This window comes from Xiphias gladius, chromosome 4 (assembly GCF_016859285.1).
Source record: "Xiphias gladius isolate SHS-SW01 ecotype Sanya breed wild chromosome 4, ASM1685928v1, whole genome shotgun sequence".
Classification (NCBI taxonomy): domain Eukaryota; kingdom Metazoa; phylum Chordata; class Actinopteri; order Istiophoriformes; family Xiphiidae; genus Xiphias; species Xiphias gladius.
Genome location: NC_053403.1, coordinates 22,242,532 through 22,254,296, shown reverse-complemented (window position 1 = coordinate 22,254,296; position 11,765 = coordinate 22,242,532). Strand labels below are relative to the sequence as shown.

At 39.3% G+C, this 11,765-nt stretch overlaps 1 protein-coding gene across 6 annotated transcripts in view; it reads right to left on the bottom strand.

Moving 5' to 3' along the window:
• enah (ENAH actin regulator) overlaps positions 1-11,765 on the bottom strand; it is a 166,372-nt gene that overhangs the window by 17,560 nt on the left and 137,047 nt on the right. For 3 of the 6 annotated variants that reach the window (XM_040124785.1, XM_040124784.1, XM_040124786.1), the window contains exons 5-6: positions 6,796-7,109; positions 241-1,044 (exon numbers count right to left, since the gene is read on the bottom strand). In XM_040124785.1, coding sequence (XP_039980719.1) covers positions 241-1,044; positions 6,796-7,109 — 1,118 coding nt within the window. The remainder of the gene's footprint in view (positions 1-240; positions 1,045-6,795; positions 7,110-11,765) is intronic. The other 3 variants (XM_040124788.1, XM_040124790.1, XM_040124787.1) reach the window with 2 other exon arrangements.

The window sequence follows — 11,765 nt, the reverse complement described above, 5'->3', positions numbered from 1 at the left end:
TATTTTAAGTACAAATAATTCGACTGTGCTGAAGTGTATTGAACTTGGAATGTTACTTCCAGTCTATTCAGCATTAAAGTCAATTTCACTCAAAAAAATTTGTCTATCAATTATCCATTACTTGAATGATCCAACTGTGTTCAGTAGCCCCCCTGTTAGTGTGTGAGTCAGAAAAAGTGAAAAACAGAGGGGAGAGAGGCAGTGAGAAAGAGAGAGCAGAATCCAGACTGGAAGCCTTACCCTGGGGCTGACAGGTGAAGCCCCCCTGAGGTGGGTGGGGCTCTGGGCCTGCGGCTGTGTCCGGCTCTCCCGGCCCCAACAGGCCCAGGCCCACGGGGAGGGAGAGGTGCTCAACAGAGGCAGAGGTGGCGGCAGTGGCTGCAGCAGCAAGGGGCGCTGTGGAGGGAGAGGGCATACCCGGAGCCTGGGATGAGGAGGGGGGAGACGAGTTGAAGGAGGAAGATGGATGGGGAGCTACACGGGAGGGGAGAGGGGGCGGGGTGGGCGGGGGAGGTGGGGTTGCGCAGGCAATGCCAATAGGGGTATGGCTGTGTGGTATGGTCAGAGGAGAGGGTGCTGGGAACATGGGCGGGCCATTGGGGGATGGCGACGGTGGCTTCTGGGTCAGAGGGGAAGATGCTGCGATGGGGATGAGTGGCCGCGGACCTGTGGCCTTTCCTGGCGGACTGCTTATCATGACAGGGGGTGATGGAGGCAGGGGGGTAAAGTTGCACGCTGACCACACAACAGACTTGGGTGGAGGAGGAGGGGCGGGGGCTGGAGCAGGAACAGGGGGTGGGGCTTGTAGAAAGGCTTGCTGTCGCCTCGGGACTGTGGCGTAGTGAGGCAAGACTGGGTGGAAGGCAGAACTGAGTGAAGTGGCGAATCGGGAGGCTGAGTGCCTGAGTGGCGGGGTTGGGGGTGTGGTGGAGGAGGTTGATTGTGTCCCAGGAGCTGGGTAGATGGGCGTGGATGGAGATACGGGTGTTGAGGATGTTCTGCTGTAATCTTGCGGTGTGGGAGTGTACAGGGTGCTTTCAAAAGCTAAACGCACACCACGCCAATGGACAAACCAAGGTCAAGGACAAGACAGGACAGAAGGGAAGGGGAGACAGAAGGAAGGAAAGAAGGCAGGAAGGAAGCAGCCGTTGTGAACACAGGAGGGAAAGACAGCAGGTCAGGAGATATAGAAGGAAGGAGGTAGGGAGGAAAAAAGAGAAGGGGCAGATGAAGCAGAAAAAACCAGCACAGAGCTATACTGTATATAAGTTTTATTCCAGGTTGTGTGTACTTTCTTGGGCTGAAGTGATGCGACTATGTTAGTGGACCGGTGTTAGCACTATGGCCAGAGCCAGAGACACAAGGCTTTCATAGTCTTCTTCGCAAGAATAGAGGGGTAAAACAAATGGACCAAGGAGGAAAATTCAGACTTTACCATGTAGCACACACCCATAGAAAACTATCCAAGTAGATGCAACTCATCACCAGTGTCATCAAGTCTGTTCTAGCTGCAGCACCAAGTAATATCTATAATTTAACCATATTTACCCAAAGACCCAACATGCACCAGTTAATTTACTTATCAAAATCCAATAAGTAATTTTAACAGTTTAAATTAAGGTATAACTCAATACTAGGACCAAAATCAGCCTCAACAATGAAAACAAACACTCAGTTTAATTAATCTGTGAATTAAAGTGAGTGCGTATCTACTTGATCTTTGCTGATGTGTCTGTGAACAAATTGTTCAGTCCCTTATTGTTCTAGTAGAATTGCTATCGACTGCAAAAATATGGTAGTAGTATCTTAATTTTTTAAAACTCCTTTGAAAACTGTGTTCTAACAGTATAACTATGGATATTGAGGTTAAAAAGGACAACTATGAGTCCATAAACACAAGCTTTCATCCAATCAGATTTTAGTTGGCACCCATTCTTCAACTTATGCACATACACTATGAACTGCATTTTGCAATGACTGCAAGTGCACAGTCCCATGATGCTAAAAGGCATCCCATAACACATTCAGGTATGAATTTGCTTTCAACACATCTACTTATAGTTTATCATAGTGAGGAGAAGAAATACTGTAAATGAAGGTATGCTGCCTTCTTTGGAGGAATTTCAAAAGGTGCTCATTTGACTCATTTTAATATCATTGCTTAATATTTTGTATGCTGCAAAGTAGTTAAGCCTTTGAAACACTAATGCAGTAACATACATGTTATATCTGCTTACTGGTCATCTCTACTAACTGCTATCTCATATACAGTATTGTCATCATTTTAGTAAAGCTAACCTCTTACAAAAGACTGTTTACTCCTGTTTAAACTATGCAAGTGCTATCTGTTGTATAGCCCAACCAATATAGGATTTTTTAGGCTGATAATAATATTATACCTTATACCTTATACCTTATATCATATAAGGTAAAGAAAATGATAGATATTTTAGTGTTAAGAAATCCAATAATGATATTGGTCAATAATACCTTTTTCAATAAATTTCTTATAATCTTCTTTTTTTTCAAGATATAAACTATAATAAGCTTATATCAGCCAAAATACTGACCTGGCTGAGCTCTCATCTGTTCTGCTAGTATCTTTTCATATGAACTGAATGTCCTCTTAGCCTCATCTTTTACTGTAAATTTCCAGTTCAGTGGTGAGTGCTGGGGCTAGTTACCAGCGGCAGGTTCTCGTGCTACCTGAGTCAGCTAACTAAGGCATGAATAATTACAACTTTGTTTGGTTTTGTTGATAGCCTTTCTGTCAGTTTCAATCTGTACTATCTAAACTGTTCTTATTATGTGGCATTCTTTTTTATTATTATGCTACACCCACCCCCTTACCTTACAGATCTTAATGGAATTGAATAATACCTTTATATATTCTTTTTAATGGGGTTTATAGGCAGGGTGTGGGAGGACGATTTACTGCTTACTATTATCTACTGTATATGTGGTGATTTTTTCTTAATTCTCTCCTCTATCTTAATAAAGTACGTGTCTATCCCGGCCTACTGTAGCCCTCTCTAGTGAATTATCTTGATTATGTTTGTTTTTGTGTTTTTTGTTTTACTGTTGTATGGGCATGCCATATGTTTTCTGTGTGTGTTAGTTGGGATGGTGTGAAGTTGCTAATCCATGGTTCATCTTCTGCTCCACTTCCCCTTACTACTGATGTAACAGTCCTTAGTCCTTATTCTCATGACTAGCTTAATTTTTTGCTCAGGATTGAGCATGATCGTAGATACTGATAACTGCCTGGCAAAAAAACTACAATGCTGAATATTAGTATCTGTATTAACAGTCCTTGAATGCCTTTAATCAGCTCCTTGAAGTCAATGTCTCCTTTTTTAAATTTAAATAGAAATTAAAGTTGAGTCCCTTATCCCGAATTATGAAAACTTTGACAATAAACAAAGATAGATTTTTCTTGGCAGACTTTTTTTGGCATTTCATCCAGTTTCGGATCTTGCAAAGAGAACCTGACATACATAAATCACAGACATAGTTGGATCTACACACACAACTTCATACGTAATTAGACATTACACACACACTCCCTTTCACATACAGACATGACGACTTTGAACAGATGCTGCAGTATCAGACAAAAACACAGACACACACCGCAGGAACTCTACTGGAATTCACATGAACACCCATTCATCAGTCACAAGACAGACAAACTGATGGATTTGTAAGACTGCCTGGCTCATCTTCTCCTCAGTCTGACTTCTCTTTGCTTCTCCCAGCTGAACATTCTGACAGCTTGTGGTGCATTTACCATTAATCCTCTCTAACTGGAGTCAATGCTCAGTCCAACTTCCACTCCACTACACATACAATTTCAAAGTCTTACTTTTCCAGTTCACCACACACTCCATCTCTTTTTCATTAACCTAGAATTTTCCTTCATGCTTTACTTCTTCCTCTGGCTTTCCTATACTTGTGCCAACTTTTTTTCTTCATTTCCATCACCCCACTACCCTGCACTTACTCCTTCCTTATCCATTTGTCTTCACTTCTCCTACTCAACTTTGACCCTTTCCATGCTTCTCCATACTTTTTCTCCATCAGTCCACAACCCCCCTCTTTCATTCTCTCTCTCTCTCTCTCTGTCTCTCTGTAGCTCTGGGCTGGTCAGGTGACTGAGAGGCCCCAGCTTTGCTCTGCCATTCCACAATAAACACACGACCAGAACAAACTGAATATGGAGACAGCTGGATACGTGCACACAAGAATATTAAGTACACATACACACATGAGAAGGCGACAAATCCACACTGCAGCCAAGCTCCTCTGTGCTAAACCAACTGGACTATTAGGACAACTTGACATAAAAAGCACAAAAAAGGTCAAATAGCATAGATCCACTGGACCAATTTTGGACCAATTTGTTGTAAATTTTAATTTTAAGAAGCTACACCTGTGTGTGGACAGGTAACATTTTACATGGTATCTTTTTTACTGAAAATATACACACTGAACATGCTCAAAAAAAGTGTACTTAAGTTTAATTTTTATTTACACACTACGGTGCAGCATGATGAAAAAGATGTCAAATACAAGAGAGGCAAAACATTTATAATAGACATTATGATGTCTGGAAGATGTCTGGAGTGTTGTAAAAAGTAAGGAAAAAACAACTTCGGACAGGGACACCTTCACATTTTGAATTTCAGTTTGTCAGTTTTGTCAATGAGTATGCTTATCAATACCCAGTGTTCCTAATGAAAGATGCTATTGATGCTAATTAGCCATCACTAAATTTTAGTAGCAAAGAGATCTTAGAGTAAAGTGTTACTGCAGAAGTTCTGACTAGGAATCACTGCAATCAGTTTAATAGATACATACATACAGCTATCCTGTAATAGAGAAAAACATAGAACTGTGAAGTGTTAAATGTTAAGTCAGAAGCTTACATCCAACCCATCAGACTCATATGTTCAAACATTTCATGCATGCGTGTGTATGTGTTGCTCCTGCATTTCTGTGTGATCCAGAGTGTTTTTTCTCGGTGTGTTATTGTGTATGACATGTGAAATGACTCCTCCCTTTTACCCTGTGGCTTTTGCATGCACGCACACACTCACAAACACACACTTTCATCCCTGGGGGTCTCATCAGCATACTCCCTGATGATGTATTTTTAGCCTCAGAGTAACACCACTGAACTGTGTCTGCCTGACTGTGTGTGTGTTTATGCATGCATATGCTATTAGCCGAGCATGGCACTGAAGCATAGCATAGTTTAGCCACAAAGCGTAACCCTACTGACCCAGTCCTTAAATGTAGGGAATTTCCCTTCTTATAGTATCACACGACCAAAACCTGGTCCATTACAGCTCCGGTTTAGACTTTGTTAAGAGTGTTTTCCCAAATTTGGCTCTACCATGTCCATGCTGCTGGATTAAAGTATAAATTACATTTGACTGAAAATATTTTTACCCATTTTTATAAATGATTGAGATTGAGCCTGAGCTGTGTGTGTACACAAAATTTATTCAAAATTAGATATATACGCTCCAAGCTTCAGATATTCTGAGTTCAATGATAGGAATAATGATGAAAATCATAGTTTCCTCCTACACCAAAGTGTTCTGCACATTTATCCAGTGGCCACTTAATTGGGAGCATGTTCACCTGCCACTTCAAGGTTACACAAGACTGGGTGTGAGTGTCTCATCTTCCTTGAGTAGCACCCTACTGAAATCATCACAGCTTCAAAGCAAAAGGTTTACTGGACACGAAGTAAACCTAAACTATGGCCTTTTTTTGGTTGACAACTCAAGCGAATCTTGATGGAGTTGGGACTATCAACAACTGGCAATACAACATTTTTACCAAGTTGAAGTCCAACTTGCTGTTTCAGATGGACACTGTTCCCCAATTCCACACTATGTAATAATTCTAAATAGGTTGTAAGCATTAAGTGCGTTCACACTGGAAAAGTGACAAAGTATACTTAAAAAGAAGCGTACTAAAAAAACTTTAGTTTGTTGTTGATGTACACTATTGTCCCACAATGCAAAGGAAATGATCAACATGAAAGTGATCAGAGCAGTAGAAAATGTGAAGCAAATTTGGATGGTGGTAAACATCCTCATGAATAACTGAGAAAACACAAAGGATTCAATCTTGATGTCCTGTTTGTTAAATTTAATTGGCAGTGACATTCGCAGTTTTATTGACATGCATTGGCAGACATATTGTATGATTTTCTGTTAGTATAAAAAAGTATGGTTGTTATTTTACATATTAACTGCAAAAACAGTATTTTAAGATTAATTAATATATAGTATATACTTAACACAGTTAGTATGTAGTATGAAATAGGGACTCAATCCAAACTTCCACATCACAATTTTTACACAAGATTAATACCAGAAACAACCTCAGTTCAAAATTTAACTTTCAAAATTCATAAAGGAAATAAACTTCTCATTAAAATATTCAATAGTCAGTAATGAGACCATTAACTAATTTCTCCACACAGCTTGCTGTCTGTCTCTGCCAGCTGAACCAACTGTTCTTATAGGACCATGTGAAAACCAAGTATATTTGCTACAATTTTGTAAAATATTTGAATACTGTTAAAATACACAAGTCCTTTACTGATCATCATTCATAGAATATATTCAGTTTTGCCAGGAAAATTTAAAATGAAAAGTTATTATAGATTCTTTACACCTTCAGTCCAACAGTCTGAGCTTTGGTGTTTAAAAACTCAAACCTTAGTGTGTATGAAATTGTGTGTGTATAAGAAGGAAACGAAAGTGAATCACTCACCAGCATTAGAGATACGTCTCCCTCTCTCCCAGTCCTGTTGCTCGCTGTCCAACTGCTCCTGCTGCTTCCTCTCCAGCCGCTCTCTCTCCGCCTTCTCCCTCTCCATTAGCTCATGCTCAGTGCGCTCCTGTTGCTCCTGGCGCTCCCGCTCTAGTCGCTCCCTCTCCATCTGCATCTCCCTCTCCTGACGCTCCCGTTCCTGACGTTCTCGCTCCTGACGCTCCTGCTCACGCTCTAGCATCTCTCGCTCCAGGCGCTCGTGCTCCTGACGCTCTCGCTCCAACTCCTTCTGCCTCTGCAGCTCCTGAAGCTGCCTAGAGTAAGAGAGGAGAGGAGAAGAGAGGAGAGGAGAGGAGAGGAGAGGAGAGAGGGAAACAAGACAGGAAAGGGAGAAGGAGTGACAATGCACATCAAAACAAAATAAGGTAAAACTTAAAAGGATTAACACTTTCCTTCCAAATAGACTTCAATTACCACCAATAAAAGGAGAAAATCAATAGTTGAGGAAGTGGAAGATTAAAAAAGGATGGAAGAAAATCAGAATAAAAGTGGCAGAACGATTCAAAGTGAGTAAATTAGTGTGGTGTCTGTCTTGACCCCTTTGACCTTGTTGTCATTACATAAGACATATCATTATATAATAATTGCTCTTAGGCACAATAGCCATGCTGTTATGCAACCACAGCCAGCTTTGCTAAAATTTGGGCACATAGAAGCACACATATTGAGATGCCTGGGGCAAAAATCCTCTCTTAGCTGAGCTAAGCTTAGCTAGCTGCAAAGAGCCAGTTTTGTGTACAAATGAAAATGAAAAGAAATAACTGATTAAAAGATGAAAATTTTCATGTTTTTTTTTTTTTGCTTTATTATGTTTCTTGTTTTTTTTTTTTTGGGGGGGGGGGGGGGGTACATAACGTGAAGTATGGTTTTCCAGGAAAAACTTTGTCTGTAGACTCAGGTTTGGTCACTAGGTGTCAGCGGAATGCTGCAGTAGGAGGGCTGTTAATATGACACTGCAGTACAAGCTGAGGGAAACAGGAGAAATGGACCATGTAAGCAATGAATGCACTGTGTGTCAGTGTGTGTGTATGCATGCACGAGTCAAAGAAAAACAGACAAAGGCAGTCATTTACCATTACTATTCCTGAGACTCAATGAAAAAACTGTAATGATGCCTGTGGGGATAAAGGGCTGTTGTTGCAGCAGTTTGTTGGGGATCAAATAAGAGCAGGACACGAATGAGACTAATTGCCATCAGAGTATATATGTACAGTACACTACTCCATGGTGATAAAGGTATGATGTATGATTTCACTGAGTAAGTTCTGCACCAGCAAAGACAGTAAAATTGTATTGTAAATTGTAAATTGCTGTATCAAAAAGCATTTTGTAAATAAAAATATGCAATATACTGCAGACTAGCTATATATTAAACATCAAAAACAAACTCATGAGGAGACAGCCATGTGATGTGGTGAGAGTAAGAGCTCCAGATCTGAGCTCCAGGACTAAATTTGTTTTGAACTTTTAAGAGATAGTTTAATACTGTTGAAATAGCACGACCAAAAGAGTAATACCATTGCGTGGGCAATGACTTTGGGCAAAAACACCTGACAACAGAAGGGTTTTGTGACCCAAATCTAAACAAAACTCAGTCGGAAGAGACAGCTGCAGACTTGACAAAATGAAAGAAGTTGAGGAAATAGATAGCTTGGGAACTAAGATAAGTGAAGGAGTTTTTGCCAAACTCAGCTCCAGCTTGGATATAGAACTTGATAGCAGATAGCAAAATCAGTGAGCTTGGTGTGCCAAAATGTGAAAGTTGTCAAGAAAGGACTGGAAGACGCTGAACGAAGACGCTCCCATACAGAGGACATGGTGTCTCAGTTGCTAGCTAAACTTGAGCACACAGAGATGTGGCTGAGTGAGGCTATCAACAGGCTAGGAGACAAGGAAAAAAGGTGCAGACGGAACAACATAATGACTGTCAACTTGCCAGAATGCACAGAGGGTGACAACACCAAAGACTACTTTGAGACATGGCTACATAAAATCCTAAATCTCACAAAAAACGACTGGATTAAGATGGACAGATGCCATTGCAATCCTGCACAACTGTGGACAGAATCAGTGAGACCAAGGATTGTCTACATTTGTCTTCACAACGACATGGATAAACACCTGGTCATCCAAAAGACACAAAACATGTGAAATTGTCGTCCCTGGAAGCCACATACACTTTTTTGAAGATTTCTCACCCACAGTGGAAAAATGGTGACATGAGTTTCCGGAGGCAAAGAAGTCATCCCAAGCACTGGGGATTCCCTACAGGATGCTTTTTTGAGTAGTGTTGTGCATCACACGTGATAATGGGGTCCAACTTTTCAAAATCGCAGGAGAGGCATGGACGTATGGTGAGGATATGCAGAAAGACAAGACTTAATGAACAAATTCAATGTAATATAGGATTCGTTTTTCTTATGAAGGTCATGCAACTGAAATATCACACAAAGGAGGTTAAAGGACACGACTAGTGCAGTTACAGACTATGCCTATATAAAGTTTAAGTTGATAACATTTCTGATGTTGGAATTCAGTGGAATGTGTTATTTTGCTAATTTATGTTTGCTGGTATTATTATGAAGCAGTGAAAATGGGGGGAGATATTGAAAACACTTCTTGCTTATTTGATTGAAATGATCTTGCCTTAGTATTGCCTTAGATGATATCCTACTCCTCATACATAGCATCTTTAGAAGTTATTGCTGAAAACAGGATTTATCATTCAGGTAGGATTGTGTTTAAGGAAACAAATGATTCACATCTCTTTTGGTTATTATATTATATTAGATTGGTGATTGGGGACAGGCCTATTAACTAGATTTTATTATTCATCCTGCGTTTTGTGGCACACTCTTCCTTTGTCAAAAGTTACCCCAGGAGAGTAGAGGAGGGGCAATGTTAATTGTACATTAATACCATAGGCTGCAGTGCAAAGACAGGAAAAGAAACGGTTGGAAATTCACAATGAATAGTTACTATCCCCGAAAAATGTTCTGATACTATATAGAGTCTGGGGAGCCCAGATAAGTATATAACACTTTTAATAGGCTAAGGTACAGCAGAAGAAAGACACTAATTTGTTTCAGCCCTAGGCTTTCTTCAGCATTTCATTTAGACCAAGAGGCTTCACATATGACCTATAGAGAAGTTCACACATAGCTGCTGTAACGTTCATTTTTTTTTGGTTGTTGTTCGGTGTATTGCAATGTTACACGTATGTATGTATATACATATATATGTTTATATATAAATATACACACATATATATGTATATATACATATACATACATACATACGTATATATATACATACGTATACATACATATACATATGTATACAGATATATATTTATATATATATATATGCTCTTGTATGGGAAAGTGGTCTCAGATCAGTGGACCCCACATTATATATATATATATATATATACTGTGTATATAGTTACATAACTGGTTTTAATGTTGTGGCTGATTGGTGCATGTTCATCATAGTGACATGTATACCATAAATTGTCGCATGGACAAGGTTGTATCTGTCCTCAGGATCCCTTTTACATGTGCTAAGTAGAAATGGTATATGCCCCTAATCCAACACAAACTTCATTTCGGACTAGAGTAACAGCAGACTTGGAGGAATAGAAATGCTCTCTTACAGTGCTGGGTGGTGACTTTAATTGTTGTTTAGACAACAAATTAGACAGGTCTTCAGTAAATACATACAGAAAAATAAGTGCAGGTGCCCCACCAATTAAAATGTTACATGATAGTAATCTGACAGATGTAAGGAGAATTTTGAACCTATTGGCCAGGGATTTCAAATTCTCCTCTAATCCACACAATTCCTACTCTTGGATTGACTATTTTTTTATACCACTGCAGATCATAGGAAAAGTGATTATATGCGGTATAGGACCTAAACATATCAGTGATCATGGCCCAGTTTACTTGAAAATTATCATTAGTGAAGCTACATCTGGTACACAGAGGTAGTGATTTCCATTATATCTACTTAATGACACGGAATTTAAAAAAAAAAGATGGAGGCAGAGTGTTCTGATCCCTTTTTTAGTTTGCAGTACTGGTCCCTGGTGTATTTTTCTTAAGTTTTATTTTCAGATGAACAAAGAGTAACCTACAGTGTTCAGACAAAACAGTTCTCTCCTTTCGTTTAAGCCTTGGATTTGATTTGTCTGTAAGCAAAGATGTAAAATATTGTTAGAATGAGTGTTTTCATGGGGAAATTGTTCTGTGAGAGGAAAATGCTATTTAGTTGTCAGATGAATATAGGCTACACATGCTGGTCATTTGCTTCACTTTTCAGCTTACTAGCTAACTGAAAGGGGTATTTCTGTGGAGGTCTGTACTAAGCTAAAAACTGTACAAAGCATATGCTAATACTTATCTGAATTACTTATTGTGCTGGATATTTGTGTCAGATTAAAATACTTAACTGACAAGTTACCTGTGAAGAGAAGGTGTTGAAATTCATAGTCATATAAGAAGTAGTTGTTTCATGTTTATTACATTAATGAATGAGCATACTTTTACATGGAACTGTTTGTATTGACATTTTTTTGGTACTATATTTTTTAACGACCATCAGTAAAGCCACACCTTTTCCCAGAGCTTGGTTTTATTTTAGTTTTTCTTTTCAGTTCCTGAATTTATTTGGGAATTTGCTACGGCTCATTTAAGAGATTTCACAATATGACACATGTAACACCGAAAGAAAAAGCTGCTGCTGAAGCAAAACGCATTGGAAACAGATTTTAAAAGGGGGATTTAGCTCATAAATCTAGAAACATTAGTTCCATCTTTGTATCATTTTGTAAGTCATTATATAAATCTGACAATAAATTTACCAAAAAGGAACTTGACAGGTTATTTTCTAATATTAAATTACCAACA